General features: G+C 35.4%; 1 protein-coding gene across 2 annotated transcripts in view; it reads left to right on the forward strand.

The window, feature by feature from the left end:
* Positions 1-18,197, forward strand: part of HIF1A (hypoxia inducible factor 1 subunit alpha) — a gene marked incomplete at both ends in the record, with an annotated part of 42,395 nt that extends 24,198 nt beyond the window's left edge. Inside the window, 11 exons of one of the 2 annotated variants that reach the window (XM_079700510.1) lie at positions 835-947; positions 2,155-2,357; positions 6,742-6,848; positions 7,998-8,145; positions 9,923-10,143; positions 10,720-11,006; positions 12,472-12,594; positions 12,707-13,131; positions 16,770-16,890; positions 17,435-17,561; positions 18,046-18,197. In XM_079700510.1, the coding sequence (XP_079556636.1) occupies positions 835-947; positions 2,155-2,357; positions 6,742-6,848; positions 7,998-8,145; positions 9,923-10,143; positions 10,720-11,006; positions 12,472-12,594; positions 12,707-13,131; positions 16,770-16,890; positions 17,435-17,561; positions 18,046-18,197 (2,027 nt within the window). The remainder of the gene's footprint in view (positions 1-834; positions 948-2,154; positions 2,358-6,741; positions 6,849-7,997; positions 8,146-9,922; positions 10,144-10,719; positions 11,007-12,471; positions 12,595-12,706; positions 13,132-16,769; positions 16,891-17,434; positions 17,562-18,045) is intronic. The other variant, XM_079700511.1, reaches the window with a different exon arrangement.
* Positions 18,198-21,518: the final 3,321 nt, after the last annotated feature.

Raw genomic sequence — 21,518 nt, forward strand, 5'->3', positions numbered from 1 at the left:
GTTGGCCTCACTACGTATACTCAATCTTTAACTTCTTCAGGACAGGCATTGTGTCTTATTCATCTTTATATTGCCTGAAGTATCTAGTCCAGATCCTGAATAATGAATATTTTTGTATTTGTTGTGAATCAGACTGATCAACGAAGAGGAGAAATCAAGTTGCTGTTTGTTTAGTCACCTGAGTCTAATCTCATTTTTTTAGTTATCTGAGGCTTGGAATGGGAGTAAATAGACTTGAGTTTATTTAAATCTAACTTTGCTTTGAAAAGTCATTCAACATGGTTTTTTTTTTTTTTTTTTTTTCCTAGTAACAAAGTAGAGATAATTTCCTTTTTGCTTTACAGGAAGATTTAAGAAAAATCAGATATATAAAAATGTTACTTGCTATTGAAAAGAAATTTTCTGTTTTAAAAGTTAATATACAGAATATTTATTATAAATTGAGCTAGCACATCTAGTAAAAGTTTGGAGGAGTTTGCTGAAGTTCATTTTTTGGGTGTGCTTTGTACACTGATAACACAGTTATAGGGCAAATTCATACCATGTTTATATTTCTTTGTAATTTGACCAACCTTACTGGCTTGAATGTGAAATGATTAAGTGCTATCCCAAATATGGATTCTCATCCCACCAACTCAGGGAATCACTACTACTGTGAACCCATTACTTACTAGAAGTGTTAACCCTTGGGTGTGTTAGAATGCGCAAAGCAGTTGTGCTCATGTTGACACTTTTCATTGAATAGCACCTAGGTGCTGGGGACTATGCTACTCTTACTGTAATAAATTTATGTGTTTAATTATGTTTTTTAACTTTATTTCATGTTTTCATTAGGCCTTGTGAAGAAGGGTAAAGAGCAAAATACACAGCGGAGCTTTTTTCTCAGAATGAAGTGTACCCTAACTAGCCGGGGAAGAACTATGAACATAAAGTCTGCAACATGGAAAGTAAGTAAAAATGATCTGTGAATGCACTTGATTTATAGATAAATTAATACATCTTGACATTTCTAGTATTAAGACAACATTGGAGGAGTTCCCTGATGGCGCAGTGGTTAAGAATCCACCTGCCGGGCTTCCCTGGTGGCGCAGTGGTTGAGAGTCCGCCTACCGATGCAGGGGACACGGGTTCGTGCCCCGGTCCGGGAAGATCCCACATGCCGCGGAGGAACTAAGCCCGTGTGCCACAACTACTGAGCCTGTGCTCTAGAGCCTGTGAGCTGCAACTACTGAGCCCATGTGCCACAACTACTGAAGCCCGCATGCCTAGAGCCTGTGCTCCGCAACAAGAGAAGCCACTGCAATGAGAAGCTTGTGCACCGCAACGAAGAGTAGCCCCCAATCGCCACAACTAGAGAAAGCCCATGCGCAGCAACGAAGACCCACTGCAGCCAAAAATAAATAAATAAATAAATAAAATTAAGACAGTATTAGAACTATGCGGGAAAAACTTACTGTTCCTTGGCATTTATAGATTTAACATCCAAACAGTGTAGTGATTCACCAGTTTGAGGCATGAACTTAAGTTATGTGCATTGTGACACTACTGGCTTTGCCAACCACCCAGTGTTTGAATCTTGATAGAGATTAATTTTCTATTCATTGTTGTATCATTTCTTTGCTCAGTGTTGAAACACAGTCATCAGATCAAAAAATAACCATCAGGGCTTCCCTGGTGGCGCAGCGGTTGAGAGTCCGCCTGCCGATGCAGGGGACACGGGTTCGTACCCTGGTCTGGGAAGATCCCACATGCCGCGGAGCGGCTGGGCCCGCGAGCCATGGCCGTTGAGCCTGCGCGTCCGGAGCCTGTGCTCCGCAATGGGAGAGGCCACAACAGTGAGAGGCCCACATACCGCAAATAAATAAATAAATAAATAAATAAATAACCATCAAACAGTGACCAGATAAGTGAAAAATCGGCTCAGATTTGTATGAAGGCAAATTTTTTTAAAGAGTAATCTTACGGTGCCTGAGGAGTAGGTCATGGGTGGTGTTGTAGGGAAAACATTTATTGATTTTCAAAAATGTAGTAATCTACTAATGACAATAAATTTTATCAAAGCTTACTTGCCATATCAGACTCAACTGTCTCTGCATTTTGTTTTTTACTAGCATAAATTTTTTTAAAAACTGCTTTGTTTTTCTTCATACGTAGGTACTTCACTGCACAGGCCATATTCATGTATATGATACCAATAGTAACCAATCTCAATGTGGGTATAAGAAACCACCTATGACGTGCTTGGTGCTGATTTGTGAACCCATTCCTCATCCATCAAATATTGAAATTCCTTTAGACAGCAAGACTTTTCTCAGTCGTCACAGTCTGGATATGAAGTTTTCGTATTGTGATGAAAGGTAAATGAAATATAAAATATAACTTGAAATTTTTAATTAGTCCACAGAACGTTTTTTAACTATTAACTGTAATAAAGACTATGTATGCTTTCTTCCACTTAAGGTGAATACAACCATACATCCTAGAATTTAGTAAAATTAACTTTATAGATTAATTCAGCCACATTTATTGCACATTTACTATGTACCATACATACTTACTCTAGCAGGTGCTATCCAGAGATTATTAAGATGAGGTCTTTTTCCTTTAGGGTTTCTAATTTATTTAAAGAAAGAATAAATATATTTCAGAGATATACAGTGCATAATTTGAGGAAGGATTACTTCTGTTTGTGGATTAGAAAGGAAAGTCTTTGGTCATCTCCTCATCCTACATATTTTTCCTGAGCAGCTTCATCCTTGCCCATGGTTTCTATTGCTGTTTCTCAAATTTCTACTCATAACTATTTCCATTTAATTGCCAATTTGATATTTTTATCTGGATATTCTTCTGTGTTATAAACTAAATATTTCTGTACTTGACTGAAACACTTCTACCCCTAAACAACAACTTCAAAAACAGCTTTTCCTCTTTTAATGCCTGTCACGATTAATATACCACTGTAGACACATGACTCCAGCAAACATTGGGAAGTCGTCCTTAACTTTTCTTTTGCTTTCATTATCTACACTCCGTTGGTTCCTAAATCTTAATAGATTTACTATCTACATATACCTCCTGATCCATTCCCTCCTTCCACTCTTGCTTTCCTGCCATTGAGTTCTTCAGCTTACTATTACCTTTGGCTTGAACTGTTGCCATAGTCTCCTAACTGCATCTCTGCCAACAGATTTGTGCCCTTTTAATCTCATCCAGGTTTCCAAGAAGTGGACTTCCTCATGTGAAAATCATATCATGTCATGTGAAAATGCCTCAGTTGCTTCCCTTCATCTTCACACACAAAAAAACTTTTGTTTATAAAAAATATTGTAAGAGCAGGAGATTTTTATTTATCAAAGGAAGACATACATTTTGAAAAGCTGAAAGAAAAACAGACCTATGCAATAAATCTAAACTTCTTAGTATGGCAAGCAGAGATATTTACGATCTGGCCCCTGCTGACTTCTCCAAATTAATCAGGAGGAGGGGAAGACCCCTTCTGATGATGCCCCCAACACCCTACAGCCAGAGAACTCCACATGCTGTTTTTATTGTCTTAGTGCAATGATGGTTTCCTCAACTCCAAACACGTACTTAGCTTCCAAGAGCCACCTACTGCATCTACTTGTAGAGCTTTCCTTGTTTCTTTAAAAAACTACCGTTCCTTGTACATATTCTGTCATAACCTTTTCTCAGCTTTTGTAATTATTTGCTTGGTTGTCCCATTTTGTACTATAAGAGTGTGTAACACAGTGGCTGAAGGCATAGGTTCTGTACCCAGACTACTAAATTCTGACTTTGCTGCCTATATCCAGATGATCTTAGACACATTACTACTTTTCTTTGAGCATCAGTTTGTTTAGAGTATAATACATGTATCTGTATTATCTTCAACTTGAACATTATGTGAGAAAACCAATTTGAAGCCCTTAGCTCTAACATGAAGTGGATAAGAAGCCCCAGCCCTACTGGACAAGAAAATGTGACAGAGCACTGGCTTTGGAATCACATAATTCTTGATTCAGTCCTGGTTTGTAGTCCTGGTACTTATAGTGTGGCCTGGGTGTTAGAACTTAAATGTACTAAAATCTCATGTTCCTTATCTGTTAAGTAAGGGTCACGCTTCAAAAGGCTGTTGTAAGGAGTTTGTTGAGTGCCTAGTACACATAGTGACTGCTTCACCACTGGGGTTAGCTTTAAGAAAAATGAAGACAGAGAGCTAAGAAGTATTTTATGGTGTTTACTGGCTGTATTTATGTCAATGTATGATAGAACAGAGATGGCCCATCGTTTTTTTAGGAATTATTTTTTATTTTTTGAACCAGTATGAAGTATAGGGGTGGGCTGGGGAGAAAGAAAAGTGATAGAGCTACAATGAGAAAACAAGAAAGGGAGTGACATTCCCCTCTGGTTATATTAGAAAATAAGCAAAATGGTCGTGACAGAGGGGTAAAGGCAGCCTGCTTAGAGACCAACCAAGTAAGGTTTCGAGTCTGACCAGGAGATTGTTGTTTTCTGGTTAGAGCTCTTTCTAGGAACTTCTCACAGCTATAACCCCTAAGAACCAAGATACAGAAAAAATTTTACTCAATTTTGAGAAAATCTAACATATCAAACTTCTTATATCCAAAATGTCCCCCAAATGGCTATTATTTATTATACTAATTTCCACTTATAATCATTCAGACATTTGAGCATCTACTATGTTTGTGGCACTAAAGTAGAAATGAAGTTTAATTCCCGCCCCATGATACTTAGAATGAATGAATCCTGTACTGCATAGTTGCTTTAGATTACAGGTTTCCTAGTCCATTAAAAACACTTTCTGATTAAACTTTCTGGATCACTCCTCCCCTTTTTGGTACAAAAAGCTATGTATTTCTCTAACATTAAATTATCTTGACCTTTCTCCCTCAAATATGAATACAATTGACCTTCTAGGAAAATAATGCTGTTTATATTTTGATGTTTATATTTTAGTGATAGACATACCTCAGCTCAGATTGAGAAGCACTGATTGACGTCTGATTAAATCAGAGCTCCTTAACGTGATACACAAAAGCTCTCATTAATCTGATCCTCCTGCCTACTTCTCCAGCCTCACCTCCCCACTTCCCCCTGCTAACCACGTCAGAGTCTTTGTTGCCTGTACAGTGTCGACCATTTTCTCATCTCTGGCTTTGCTTGTAGTGTACCTTCTTTCTGAAATGGTTTTGCTCTCTCTTTGACTCTCTTTTATACTCAACTCATAAGTCTCCTTTAAGAAGCTGTCCCTCACCACCACCATTCCTTATCATGGATAGGGCTGGTTCCTCTGATTCCTGCACGATTCCCATCACTGCACTTGCCACATAATTTCATAAGTACTGTGGTAAGTGCATCAGAAAATTCACCATACTTTGAGGTTTGCCTTTGCACTTTCACATCCAGAACAACGCCAGGCACATATGGGAATATAAAGGTTTAAATAATGAAAAAAATTTAATTCCATGAGAGTTTTATTCAAACATATAACCTATATGAGACCAATTAAAATCATTTTTAAAGCATAATTTAAAGAAATAGGATTTTTTTTTAGCAGTAGTTTCCTTTGTAATGCTGCCACCTAGTGTAGATGTGTTTAGAGATATCCCTTAGTAAAGAATTCTGGATTTTGGCTTAGTTTAGTTTAGTTTTTGGTTTTTTTTGCAAATCAGCAATTTATCTGTTTATTTATTTTGGAATAAACTATGGCAGATCTTGCCTTAAGGTGTGACAACACAAAGAGTATTACTTTTATACATTTTTTAGGAGAAGGATATCTCCCCTGTGTGTTTTCTGGAGTTAGCTGGTTTTTTGGATACAGTGCATTATATAACTTTTGCTTGTGCCTCAGTTAGAAAGTCCTTTGAATCCTAAAGTCTGAGAAATCAAAGAACTTAACTCATGTTTTGCTCCCTGAAAAGGAGAGAATATTTCTGTTTAGCATGGTGCTAAGAAGACAGCTTTCTCTTTCTCATGAAGTGGGCTCCATTTCAGACTGTGGTTAGAGAAAGTCATAGATCTAGTCTCTGTTCTAAAGGAACTGCCAGGGAACCAGAATGGGTAAATGGATTATTTTCCAGTTCATTTTCAGTTTGATATCACAGTTTCATCTGAAATGAATTCCTATAATTTTATGTAATTTCAAAAACTAAGTACAAGAGTATCTCCCCAAACCAACATAATATGAATTTATTTAGTTCCTATGTTAAAATTTTGTAGTAGATATTGATCCCCCAAAGTGTGAAGCCTTGCCTAGAGGAACTGTTATATAAAGAATCTGATTTTGTATACACACACACAAAAAGAATCTGGTTTTATGGTAGAATAATGTTATGGGTTTAGTCTATAATTTAAATTAAATGTCATTAACTACTTTTAAAGCTTTTATCATTTAATTTAGCAGTCCTTCATATCTATCTATTACATTAATTAACTGTCTTATTACCAAAAGTATGTACAATAAAATAGGTAACAGAGATAAAAGGGTTAAATAGCAGGATGAACCCTTAGGCTTAAAGAAATGCATGGTGCTGCATTTAGTAACTGTAGAGTTACTATAGGTGAGATATAAGTTTATCTAAACAAAGAAGAATGCTCTTTATTTTTGAAAATTCAATTGTCCATAAGATTAAGGCATATCAGTTACTCTGGAGAAGCAAAATGTTCTTCATTAGTTAGTTTCCGTCATTTTTATTCTTACTTACATTTTTTATTTAACAGAATTACAGAATTGATGGGATACGAGCCAGAAGAACTTTTGGGCCGCTCAATTTATGAATATTATCATGCTTTGGACTCTGATCATCTGACCAAAACTCATCATGATAGTAAGTATAGATATTCTAATTATTTAACTCTTGCAATTTCTACTGTTTGGTTATATATCTAACTTTTTGGTTAAAATTAACCAGTCTTCCTAGACCACACATTTTAATAAGCCACTTCATAAGTGATCTGGGTCATTAAATCTTTGTTTTGTATTTATTATAACCAATACCAGTTAAAGCAGAATCATTTAATGATATATAAAACTGCCCTGGCATTTTAAAAAATCTAAAAAATATGTATCATAGAATATAGCATCATTTTCAGAATTCATACCTAAGTATTCAGAACAGTTAGCACAAAGAACGCACTGAGAAAATAACTGTTCAGTGAATCAATGAATGCGAATATGATCAACATCATGCACTAGTCAGTGGAAACAGGTACACTTGACGTAAGACATAATGCTCAGTTTTACTCATATGAATGTTATTTGAGGATCCCATGATAAGTAAAACTTTGGAATTTCTCAATTGTCTGTTTAATCTGTACCTAAACATGACTTCGCAGTGTGATTGGGGAATGCCTGAATGTCACTGAGTTAGCATGATTAGCCTTGAACTGAAAAATGGGCCTAAGTCCACAGTCAGGGTCCCAATACTCATGATGATATCATCATTACTATTTATCTAGTACTTTCTCCCAAATCAGTAATTAAGATTGCCTAAATTGCCAGAAGATTTCAGAGTGATATCAACTGAGATTCAAATATGCTAGCACATCTATTTGAAGCATCTTTGGTTCTCTGGAAACTACAGCAGGAATTTAAGGAAATGATAGCAGTGCCACTTTGTTGAATGTTCTCTGTGGAATCAGGGCTATGCATTCTCTAATATTTCTGATACTTTCAACCTGTAAGTAGTTAAAGGAATTTTAGTCACTGCTGTCCCTCATCCCTGGCTTTCATCTTATTTAAAGTGAAGGTCGGCAGGAAAGGAGTTTATTTGGGGGATTAGAAGAATGAAATAGGTACATTTTCCGCTATCCTGGGGTGTTTTCTCTGTCTCTCAATTTAAACAGTTAAAACTGATTCTATTAAAATAAACATTTCTCCTTTTTTCTAAAACAATGATCAACATTCAGCATCTATTCATTCGATTAAAAATTCAAAGTTATTTTCTCTACATGACTCTTTTCCTTTTCACTCCTAGTGTTTACTAAAGGACAAGTCACCACAGGACAGTACAGGATGCTTGCCAAAAGAGGTGGCTATGTCTGGGTTGAAACTCAAGCAACTGTCATATATAACACTAAGAACTCTCAACCGCAGTGCATTGTATGTGTAAATTATGTTGTGAGGTAAGCTTGGAAAATAAATATTTGGGGGGAGCAAGTAGTAAGTCTTTGAATACTCTTTTCTTTTATAGACAGATTATAAATGTTCACTGAATTTTATTTTATTTTCACATTTCTACCTAATTATGGTTTTCAGTACTCTGACCTGAGTTTCTAGGCTAGCTATTTTAGTGATTCCACTAATTACCATCAGTAGCTATTCATCCCCATCCTTTTTTATTCCCATTTTTTAAAAGACCTTGAAAAAAATACCAGATCTCCTATGGATTAGTTTGTTCTAGTCATACAGCTACCAGCATAAACTATCTCAAGGCAGCTATGTTATTTTTATAAGAAGAATTCTGGCCCTGGAATAGTTAGGTTTGTATCATACCTCTGTCCCTCATTAGCTCCATGACTTGGGGAAGTCTCCTCATTTCTCTGAATTTCATCCATTTAGGAATACTTGCCTCAAAAGGTTAAAATGAGGATTAAGTGAAATTCTACGTGAAATTACTGTTAAAGGCTGTATGTGTGACACATGGCTCATGTGTATTCATGAACTCTTCTCTTAGTTGATTGGCTTGTGAATATTATGGATATCATAAACTAATCTTTCATTTGATCTATTTCAGTAAGCAATTGCCCACTTCTAGTCCATCTTCTACATTACCACCAGGCTGAGTTTTCTTGCATGGATATCTGATCATCTCATTTTCCTTAAAGTTGTTTTAAAGATCCCTTTATCACCCCCAAGATAAACCCTTGCCTACTTGTGTAGCATCATTTGTCATTATTTTCTGTACTCCCATGCTTTTGTAGATTTAGCCTTCTTTCTAAAATCTGTGGCCACCTCTCTTAGGAAGACTTTCATCATTTGGTTTTTATTTTTGCCACTTCTGACACCATCCTTTAATGTTTTAAAATTAGGCAAAAGAGTTCTTTTGTGACCTTCCCATTATATAAGAATCACCCACTTGGAATGTCCTTCTTTTCCCCTATCCCAGTCTGCCTAACAGATCCTACTTGAGTCCAAGTTTCACCTTACTGGCCTCTGTGACACAAACCTTCTCCATTTTAGCAACTATCACTTTGTATTTCAGTTGTTTGCACACATACTTTCACAATGGGTTTTTAAACTTCCCGAGGGCAAGGGTTAGATATTTTAAACTTTGTATCCTCAGTTCATTTCACATGGTAAACACTTAATGTTTGTTGATTAAAGGGAGCAATAAAATTAAGCCAAACATGAAGATGGGGCTGTTGTTCATCGTCTCTCTTCAACTCTATCCTGTAGGTGGTATCACCAGATCATTTTCTTACCACCAAGGAAAAAACAGTTCCCCTCTTAGAAGGACCTTCGTCATTTATATATCTTTATATTCTAGGGCCATCCTTAGGTCTGCTTCATATATGAATGTCAAAGAGTTCTTCTGTGCCAATATCCTTACATGTGGGCACAAAAGATCTGTTTATTGTCCTACATGTACTTGACTGTTACATTTCTTTGTCACTACCAATCGTCTCAAAGGAATAGCTGAAGTTTCTTAATTGAAATTAGTCAAATACTTGAATTATCTTGTATTGTGAATTTTAATAGGTCTTTATTTCATATTGGTATTTTAAACCCTGAATGTGACCAGGTAGGCATGAGAGCTGTTTTAAGGCATCTTAAAATGTTCCTTTCCATAAAACAGAATTTTGAATTTTTTTTGAGAGACAAGGCCATTTCAGAGTCCTTCTTCCCCCCACATTGTGCCAAGTGCTCATTTAAGAATTACTAATCTCTCTTTTTTGACAGTGGTATTATTCAGCACGACTTGATTTTCTCCCTTCAACAAACAGAATGTGTCCTCAAACCAGTTGAATCTTCAGACATGAAAATGACTCAGCTATTCACCAAAGTTGAATCAGAAGATACAAGTAGTCTCTTTGATAAACTTAAGAAGGAACCTGATGCTTTAACTTTGCTGGCCCCAGCTGCTGGAGACACAATCATATCTTTAGATTTTGGCAGCAATGGTGGGTCTTTAGTTATTTTGTTAATTGCCTAAACTATGTTAATTGTCTAAACTTTAACATTTTTTGTTGGTAATCATTTGGACATTGTGGTCTTTGCCCCTGTAATTTCTCAAAGTGTTTTTAAGGTATTTCTTCTTCCCACTTTTAATTGTTCACTTTTAATAAGCTCTGCTATTTCTATAGCCTACTGTCATATTTTTTCACAAGTTAGCAGTTATACTGCAGTAGACATAAGTTGCATTAAAGGATAAACAGTCATACCAGAAATCAAACATTGAAAAAAGAAAAATGTAATTTCAAACTAGGTTAAATTTTAATGAATAAACGATTTGAAAAAGTTGGAACTGAAGGGGTTTTTATGCTATATAGATTATAGACGTTGTCAGTAGTAGATTGGAAAGATGACTTAGACTTACGGTTATACCATAATATCTGCAGACTTTCGGATTAAGTAAAATTTGGTAACATTTTTGTTACTTGAGTGAACTAGATAAACCTTTTGTAAAAGGGAGCATACATTTCTGTATATGTTGAAATCTAGATAGTCTTTAAATTGACGAATTTTTCCCCCTACAGACACAGAAACTGATGACCAACAACTTGAGGAAGTTCCATTGTATAATGATGTAATGCTCCCCTCATCCAATGAGAAATTACAGAATATAAATTTGGCAATGTCTCCATTACCTGCCTCTGAAACTCCAAAGCCACTTAGAAGTAGTGCTGACCCTGCACTCAATCAGGAAGTTGCATTAAAGTTAGAACCAAATCCAGAGTCACTGGAACTTTCTTTCACCATGCCCCAGATTCAAGATCAGCCAGCTAGTCCTTCTGATGGAAGCACCAGACAAAGTTCACCTGAGGTAGGTGTCATGATATAACAAGAAAAGGATAACTTACAGATTTTAATGTTTAGGGATATGTATGTAAATTTGAACCGCATGTCATAGTTTTGTTTCTATGAATTTTAGCACTTTTAAAATTACTACAAAAGCTATGCCTGACTTAGACCTCAAACCATGTTTTAGGCTCAAAGACAGTCAGGAACATGGGAATGAGCTGCCTTAACATAAGGCAAAAGGTAAAACATATGTTGCTCCTCTGTGTATTTATATCAGTAGGACAAAAAAAGTCTTGAACTTAGATATCCACAGAGAACAATACTGTATGCCTATGATTGATCTAAGCCCATTCATATTACCCTTTGAGTTGGAGAATTATCCAGTGGCAAAGGGCTTATTATTAGCAAGGCTTAAAAGGGAAAGGACTCTAAGCTCTTTGCCCAATTTAGTACAATTTCCATCACTATTTTGACGTTCTGGATAAGAGTAACATGAAAATACCAAGTCTTACCCAGAAAAAATATTTAGTAACTTTTTAATTCAAGTTCTGTCTCGATATTAGTTTTCCTATAAACAGAATAAAAATAGTCTTTAAGGGCTAGGCTGGGCCAAGACTGAAGGTATCATATAGGGCTCTATTTCTCAATCTAGAATGATTTGATTTCAGAGCTTCCTATGTCTAAAAACATGCTCATGAGTACGGCAGCTCAGATTTGAATATTATGACTTGATAAATGAGGCTCAAATAAGCCTAAAAAAAGTGGTATATTATTTTACATTAAATATTTACTGACTCAAACTGACAAGCTAAAAGTAGGAGATTTGACATCTCATAGCCTTCTAGAGAATATATCCTACTCTCTGGTTGCTCAGTTTGCCTAGCACAAAAATGTTCGAGTCATTTTGTTTTTAATCCATAAAAAGTAAATCTAACAAAAATGTTAAGATGAGGGAAGCAAAATTTTATGCTTAGAATACATAGCTATAGTTTTTTGGTTAGAATTCTTGCTGAAAACTAAACTAGTACTGCATTCATTAAGGTGAATACAAGTAAAGAACTTAAGTCTCCAGCCCTATCCTTGCCTGCCCCCCAGAGTAGCTGTGAGATTTTTAGGTAGATCACCACAGCAGTATGGCCTCTCAGTACACAGCTAGATTCCAGTGAGTGTATCATCTGGTTATTGGCCAGTTAGGTACCATATGGGAGTTGAATTATTAGGTGAGTTTTATTCTTTAGAATAAGCAGATAAATGCATCTTTTAATCTTATAAATGCTGTTATATTACATACACTTAGAAATGGGTGTACTGACAGAATTATAAGTGTAAGCTCAAAAATCTCATTTCTCACTAGTTAGATAAAATTTGATAGAAGAGACAGACTTTGTTGTGTATTCTCTGAGGTTAGGTTTGCACATTCTAACAACTAGCAAAACATTTATGTAAGCTTCTTCAGGGAAAAGTAAATATATTAATTCTTTTTACAGCCTAACAGTCCCAGTGAATATTGTTTTGATGTGGATAGTGATATGGTCAATGAATTCAAGTTGGAATTGGTAGAGAAACTTTTTGCTGAAGACACGGAAGCAAAGAATCCATTTTCCACTCAGGTATATGAACTTGTTTATTATATATATTATTCAAAACTGGCTTTGGGTTTAACTTGTTTTTCTTTTATATGGTGTGGCCATTGTAAAAACTCATGTATTTGTTGTTTTAAAGGACACTGATTTAGACTTGGAGATGTTAGCTCCTTATATCCCAATGGATGATGACTTCCAGTTACGTTCCTTCGACCAGCTGTCACCATTGGAAAGCAGTTCTACTACTCCTCAAAGTGCGAGCACAATTACAGTATTCCAGCCGACTCAAATGCAGGAACCTCCTATAACCACCAACACTACCACAGCCACCACTGATGAATTAAAAACAGTGACAAAAGATGGTATGGAAGACATTAAAATATTGATTGCATTTCCATCTCCTCCCCACGTACCTAAAGAAACTGCTTGTGCCACAACATCACCATATAGTGACACTGGAAGTCGGACAGCCTCACCAAACAGAGCAGGAAAAGGAGTCATAGAACAGACAGAAAAATCTCATCCAAGAAGCCCTAATGTGTTATCTGTCGCTTTGAGTCAAAGGTATTTATATGTAACATTAAAGTTATAGTTTGTTATTTTTGAGGAAACATGTATGATGGTAAATTATTTCTAAATGTAGCAAACTTTCTGATATATATGCTTTAAGGAACATAAAATTGACATACAAATTCTGAACTTAAAACAAGCACTCAAAAACCCATTTCTAAATTAGCTTGTGTATTACTTTATAGTCATATCACTTATCTAAATGTAGGAGTAGAAGGGTCTTCTAATACCTCTAAAAATAAAATCCAGCCAGTAAGTTCTGTAAATGTTCAAAAATTGGCCCAGTTTCTTGTAATTGCTTAAATCAGACTCGTTAACTATCCTTACTTGCCTCCATAGCTTGGAGCTCTTTTTAAGCTTACCTGAAAAAGAGCCTTTCCAACTTAAGGGTATTTCCAGTTCTCCAATCCAAATTGAACTTGATGGTCTTCAGTCCTCAGTATTCAATATAGATATTTATAAGCATTTAAAAAAATTTATGTATAGTTATAAATTCCTTTTTTTTTATTTATAGAACAGTATATCATAGGTTAAATATTTTTTAAAAGCTGTAACAGGAATCTAAGCATGTGTCATGGCATTGCTTCTATGGAGCTAGTTTGAGCAAACATATGGACACTATCCAAATTTTTTTTTTTTTTTATTTTTTTTTTATTTTTTATTTTTTGCTTTATCACAAATTTAATCAGTTATATGTATACATATGTTCCCATATCCCCTCCCTTTTGCGTCTCCCTCCCACTCTCCCTATCCCACCCCTCCAGGCGGTCACAAAGCACGGAGCTGATCTCCCTGTGCTATGCGGCTGCTTCCCACTAGCTATCTACCTTACGTTTGGTAGTGTATATATGTCCATGCCGCTCTTTCACTTTGTCACAGCTTACCCTTCCCCCTCCCCATATCCTCAAGTCCATTCTCTAGTAGGTCTGTGTCTTTATTCCTGTCTTACCCCTATGTTCTTCATGACCTTTTTTTTTTCTTAAATTCCATATATATGTGTCAGCATACAGTATTTGTCTTTCTCTTTCTGACTTACTTCACTCTGTATGACAGACTCTAGGTCCATCCACCTCATTACAAATAGTTCAATTTCATTTCTTTTTATGGCTGAGTAATATTCCATTGTATGTATGTGCCACATCTTCTTTACCCATTCATCCAATGATGGACACTTAGGTTGTTTCCATCTCCGGGCTATTGTAAATAGGGCTGCTATGAACATTTTGGTACATGTCTCTTTTTGAATTATGGTTTTCTCAGGGTATATGCCCAGTAGTGGGATTGCAGGGTCATATGGTAGTTCTATTTGTAGTTTTTTAAGGAACCTCCATACCGTTCTCCATAGTGGCTGTACCAATTCACATTCCCACCAGCAGTGCAAGAGTGTTCCCTTTTTTCCACACCCTCTCCAGCATTTATTGTTTCTAGATTTTTTGATGATGGCCATTCTGACTGGTGTGAGATGATATCTCATTGTAGTTTTGATTTGCATTTCTCTAATTAGTAAAGATGTTGAGCATCCTTTCATGTGTTTGTTGGCAGTCTGTATATCTTCTGTGGAGAAATGTCTATTTAGGTCTTCTGCCCATTTTTGGATTGGGTTGTTTGTTTTTTTGTTATTGAGCTGCATGAGCTGCTTATAAATTTTGGAGATTAATCCTTTGTCAGTTGCTTCATTTGCAAATATTTTCTCCCATTCTGAGGGTTGTCTTTTGGTCTTGTTTATGGTTTCCTTTGCTGTGCAAAAGCTTTTAAGTTTCATTAGGTCCCATGTGTTTATTTTTGTCTTTATTTCCATTTCTCTAGGAGGTGGGTCAAAAAGGATCTTGCTGTGATTTATGTCATAGAGTGTTCTGCCTATGTTGTCCTCTAAGAGTTTGATAGTGTCTGGCCTTACATTTAGGTCTTTAATCCATTTTGAGCTTATTTTTGTGGACACTATCCAAATTTTAAGTTACAATTTTTGTGTATAATTTGTAATAGGATTTGACACATTTAAAATTTGAGGCTGTAGTCAGAGGAAACAAGTCAGTGGAGCAGTGTGTGGAGGAGAGGAATGATTCCTCTACAGTGCCTAGACTGAGTCAGATATCAATAGCAATAGGAAAAAGCACTGCCATAGCTAGAGCTTATGGCTTTATTCTCCTGCCCTGCATCACTGCTTTGACCTAGAATGCTAGGAGAGGCCTTTTCCCAGAGCTAGGAAAGGATCTTAGGGCTTTAGATTAACAAAGAAGTATTTAACATTATTGTTTTACTATTATCACCAACCGACTTTAGAGCTCCTCTGGGCAGTGACGGTTCCTCAGACATTTCTGTGTTACTAATACTTAACTCAGTACCTAACATGTAGCACTTGCTTCAATAAATGGTTATTGGATGGAGAGAAGAATGAACATAGCAATAGAATTGGCAGTGATCTGTAATTTTCAGTTACAGCTACAGAGAACCATGGGCTATTTGGTTTTCTGAATAACAATTTACTTGTCAAAACCAAAGTCCAACAAACATCTAGTCATTTTAGCAATTTTTTTTATGTTAGTTCCAATATAGTATTCACTAAACACTTTATGAACTTAACCATTCAGAACTATATGGAGGCTTTTTCTTTACTACCTCTCTAGGTAATTTGCAAAATCAAAGTGCTACGGTAAACCAGACAATTTGCAGCTTTTAGAGCAAAGATTAAAAATAAACCATTAAAAGTACTACTACTAAGATGATATTTACATGATAGACTGAGTTACGCTTAATAAAGGTAACATTTATATAAAAATTTAAAAATCTGCCTGTCTATATATTGATGGTTTCATAGAATTTTTAAAAAATACAAAACAAGACTGCGTGTAGGAGAGCCGTTAGAGTAGTACATCCCTTACCCATATGCCATTCTCAACTAGATGGGACAGCAAGGAGCTACTGTGATTATGTTGGGGGTGGGCAGGCGGTTCTTGAAAAGGCGAAACAGATGTAACAAAATCGATGTACTTGACACATAAAACAGTTCTTCACTATTTAGTATTAATTTTAGATGCAGATAGTTCAAGTTTGATAACCAGATCAATACTGAGGGCAAAATGGCTTAGTGGGAGGATCACTGGGAAGGAGACTGGGTATCAGGAGACCTGCAGTGTACTTCCATATCTGTAACTAATTAGCAACAGAGCAAGTTACCTAACAGGCCTCAGGTTTCTCATTTACAGAATGTGTATTATATTACCTGTATTATCTTGGGGATTGGAGTGAAGCTACAGTGATGTAATGAACATGCAACGTTTTATAAACTGAAAGCGTAACCCAAATGTGAAATTAATCTTTTATTACAGTAGTCCCAAGAATATCTGTGTATTAGGTGGGATGAAAGGCCAATATTTAACTCTGTGACATCAATTTAGTTCTGTTCAGTTCTATTTTCTAAATAGGGAAATGCATATTTTAGGAAATTTTGTTTTAAAAAATGAACTTCGGCTTTCAAGGTAATAAACTTTAGTCATCAGGACGGTTCTCTTATGTATAACATTATATTCCTTAATGTTGGAAAATAGGCATTATATATTTCATTTTTAAAAAGCTAACTGGATATTTTTTAAATAAATAAAACAACCATATTTTTATTAAAAAATATTTTTCAGAACTACTGTTCCTGAGGAAGAACTAAGTCCAAAGATACTAGCATTGCAGAATGCTCAGAGAAAGCGAAAAATAGAACATGATGGTTCACTTTTTCAAGCAGTAGGAATTGTAAGTGTGACAGTATGTTTGCTTTTCTATTCTAGCTAATGTGCTATTTCTAAGTTAGATATATAGGTAACTCCTTGTATCTTCCAAATACTAATGTTACATTTTCAGAAGTTATACATTGTTTTTTTTCACTTGTACACACTCTTTCTTAAAAATACAAACATTTAATGAATCCAGTCTTGGTGTAAAAATTCCAAACACTAGAGATGTATTTTGAATAAGTATAGTTCTCCCCTCATTCCACACCCAGTATCACCACCAAGTCTCTTTCTCTTCCCTTTAGGTTACTTTCCCTTCTTACCCACAGAACAGTCAGTGCTGATGTAATCCATACTGATATTTTCAGCCCAAATTAACTGGAAAGCATTTACACACGTAGCTGTCATAATGAGCGGCAAATGAATTCACCATAGTATGAAGAAAAAGAATTTAAAATAACTGAGGGCAGTATTTAAGAATCTTGCCCACATATTGTTAGCAAACTTACACTGATTTCAAAGTTTTGACTTAAAAAAAATTCAACATAGTAAAATTGAAATAACTTTACTGTTTTTAGGGAACATTATTACAGCAACCAGATGATCGTGCAACTACTACATCACTTTCTTGGAAACGCGTAAAAGGATGCAAATCTAGTGAACAGAATGGAATGGAGCAAAAGACAATTATTTTAATACCCTCTGGTTAGTTTATTCTTTCTGCCCTTGAACATCACAAAGAGAATTAAAATATATGAAACTTTTATTTAGGAGCTTTACTCCAAGTGAGTGATTTTCACTCCTTAGCAGGATTAAAAAGTAAGGTTGCATTTTATTTGATCAGTAATAGCTATTTCAAGATGGAACTATGAATTTTTAGTAATTATCTTGGATCTGTGTCTGTGTGCTATCAATATTGAATAGAAGCTGAAACTTGCACATTTTAATGCCTTTTTCTAAATTGGTTTATCACGCCTTTGTGCCTTCAAGGTATCCTTTAAACATTTGTGACATAGCACCAGTAACAATTTTTTGCACTTTCTTGTTTACACGATTGTGGTTTTGCCTAATAGACTAAAACCCTTCTAGCGCTTATTTGCCTTATTTTCCCCAATACCTAGTGCATAGTGGCTATTTAATAATATTCATGGATTAGATGAATAAATACTTACGTATCTTTGTTTTTCAGATTTAGCGTGTAGACTGCTGGGGCAATCAATGGATGAGAGTGGATTACCACAGCTGACCAGTTATGATTGTGAAGTTAATGCTCCTATACAAGGCAGCAGAAACCTACTGCAGGGTGAAGAATTACTCAGAGCTTTGGATCAAGTTAACTGAGCTTTTTCATAATCTCATTCCTTTTTTTGGACACTGGTGGCTCATTACCTAAAGCAGTCTATTTATATTTTCTATATCTAATTTTAGAAGCCTGGCTACAAATACTGCACAAACTTGGTTAGTTCAATTTTGATCCCCTTTCTACTTAATTTACATTAATGCTCTTTTTTAGTATGTTCCTTAATGCCAGATCACACACAGCACATTTTCACAGTTCTTTGGTATTTAAACCATTGCATTGCAGTAGCATCATTTTTAAAATGCACCTTTTTATTTATTTATTTTGGGCTAGGGAGTTTGTCCCTTATCGAATTATTTTTAATAAGATGCCAATGTAATTTTTTTTTAAGAAGGCAAGTAACCTTTCATCATGATGAGTTTGAAAAATTTTTACTCAGTTTTTTCACATTTTACATAAACAGTAATGATTTGCCAGCAGTACATGGTAGCCACAATTGCACAATATATTTTCTTAAAAAAATACCAGCAGTTACTCATGCAATATATTCTGCATTTATAAAACTAGTTTTTAAGAAGAAATTTTTTTTGGCCTATGAAATTATTAAACCTGGAACATGACATTGTTAATCATATAATAATGATTCTTAAATGCTTGTATGGTTTATTATTTAAATGGGTAAAGCCATTTACATGATATAGAAAGATATGCATATATCTGGAAGGTATGTGGCATTTATTTGGATAAAATTCTCAATTCAGAGAAATGATCTGATGTTTCTGTAGTCACTTTGCCAGCTCAAAAGAAAACAATACCCTATCTGTAGTTGTGGAAGTTTATGCTAATATTGTGTAATTGATATTAAACCTAAATGTTCTGCCCACCCTGTTGGTATAAAGGTATTTTGAGCAGATTGTGAACAAGAAAAAAATCATGCTTTGTTAGCAAAATTGCCTAGTATGTTAATTTGCTCAAAATTTGATGTTTGGTTTTATGCACTTTGTCGCTATTAACATCATTCTGTTTTCATATAGATTTCAATAATTGAGTAATTTTAGAAAAGCATTATTTTAGAAATATATAGTTGTCACAGTAAACATCTTGTTTTTCTATGTGCATTGTACAAATTTTTCATTCCTTTTGCTCTTTGTGGTTGGATCTAACACTAACTGTATTGTTTTGTTACATCAAATAAACATCTTATGTGGACCAGGCCCCCTTTGATCAGCTTTTATGTTAAAATAATATTTGCTTTAATACCTCCAACTCATAATATTGTTTACCAACAGTTTAAGTATTTTATGAATATTACATTACTCTTGTTTATTTCTACATTTATCTTATGGCCATCACCTTAAGTTATACTGTGTCCCTAAATGTAATGTTAAATAATAACCGTAATGTTCCACTGTGAAAAGTATGCTTTTAGAAAAGAAACTTGTCATTTATAAACCTTTAATTTATTAAAGTAAAACAAAATTTTAATGTTCTAATATGAATGGGATGAATGAAGCAAATCCTGAACATTATAGTTACATAATGTTGTAAGGGCTAGAAAGTTCCTCTAAAGCAGCGGTCCCCAACCTTTTTGGCACCAGGGAACGGTTTCGTGGAAGACAGTTATTCCACGGATGGGGGGTGGGGGATGGTTTCAGATGATTCAAGCGCATTACATTTATTGTGCCCTTTATTTCTATTATTATTACATTGTAATATATAGTGAAATAATTATGCAACTCACCATAATGCTGACAGGCAGAGGAGCTCAGGCGGTAATGCGAGTGATGGGGCACGGGTGTAAATACAGATGAAACTTCGTTCGCTCACCTACCGCTCACCTCCTGTTGTGGGCCCGGTTCCTAACAGGCCACGGACTGGTACCGGTTTGTGGCCCGAGGGTTGGGGACCCCTGCTCTAAAGATTTCCAGTCTATTGTCACTCACAGATAAAGAAATTTAGACCTCAAATGATAAAGGATTTGTCCAAGCCTTAAAGGTAATAAATGACAGACCAAAGATTTAAACTTAGGTCTTCTGACTCTAATATGAAACTAGAAAAACGCTGCTTTGTTTTTGTCTTAAAGATACTGTATATTTTAAATTTTTTTAATAGCTTTATTTTTTTCCTATATTTTAAAAATGAAATAGCGTTATTTCTTTTATGATTGTAAAAGTAATACATTCCCACTTAAAATTTAAAAAATCAGCACAAAAGGATATAATAAGAGACAGTGAATCCCTGCTCCTAGAAGTAACAGCAAATTATTTTTATGGACAAATTACATAGGCAGTGCCAGAGCCTTAGGCCCTGTATCCTGAGGTTACAGGAACAAAATATCCTGCACAAAATTAAGCCACAGATCTTAGGAGGTGGTTTTTATCTTAGAATGAAGAAAATCTGATTACAATTACATGAAAATATGGGGACAAAAGTTTACAATATTAAGAATCTAAGTTTTTAGGGGCATATGCATATTTCCCTGCAAATATTATGATTCAGAGTGCTTCTGCATTTAATTACAGATAGTACTAGAGGTGGTATTTTAGAATAAAGTAGTTGCTTAATATTCCCGGGTTGAAATTTAAAATTCTGCTCATTTTGTCAGCAAATTAACTTAAGCTGAAATCTAGAAGTTTATCGTTTTCAATTATTAGTTAATGGTCAGAGTAGGAAAATGACTTGTGGAGCAATGACTTAGATGAGAAAGCCACTTTAAAGGCTGGGAGAAAACAAGTATCCACCCCTTGGTCATTCAGAAAATAAGTCCCCTGGAGTGCTTGAAGCTGTTTTAAATAGCAGAACCAGCCTTTCCTCCCAGCATTGTGCCAGCCTCTTTGAGACCGTAACAAATGTCTTTATAATGCCTTTAGCCAAGTATAGCTCTACCCCAGCAGCTACAGTCCTGTATTGTCTCCCTTCCTGATGAATGCCTATACTTCTTCCTCTGGCGGTGCTGTGAGTGAATGACCACGGTATTATTTTTACATCTGAAAAAAGTATGGCAAAGGAGCTTAGTGTATTTTGTTCTAAGCCTCACTATTAACTCTGGAACTGAAAAAGAGTTCCCCAGGGAGCCTACCATTGCTAGGTACCACTTCTTTTAGATTAGGAGTTAAAATGAATCTAATGTCTTTAAGTGCTATATGCTAGACTTTGTGCTAAGCATTTTGCATGTTATCTCACAATCTTCAAAAAAACACTATGAAGTAGTACCTGTATCTCATTTTGTAGATGAGAAAACAGTCTTGGAGAGATGGCCTATGATTCAGAGTGTCTGAGCTGGTGAGGTGCTAGCCAGTCCAGTAGGACCTTACCCCTTTTCCCATTAACTGTTTAAATGGCAAATAGAAAGCAATGGGGGT

Source organism: Hyperoodon ampullatus, assembly GCF_949752795.1.
Source record: "Hyperoodon ampullatus genome assembly, chromosome: 3".
Classification (NCBI taxonomy): domain Eukaryota; kingdom Metazoa; phylum Chordata; class Mammalia; order Artiodactyla; family Ziphiidae; genus Hyperoodon; species Hyperoodon ampullatus.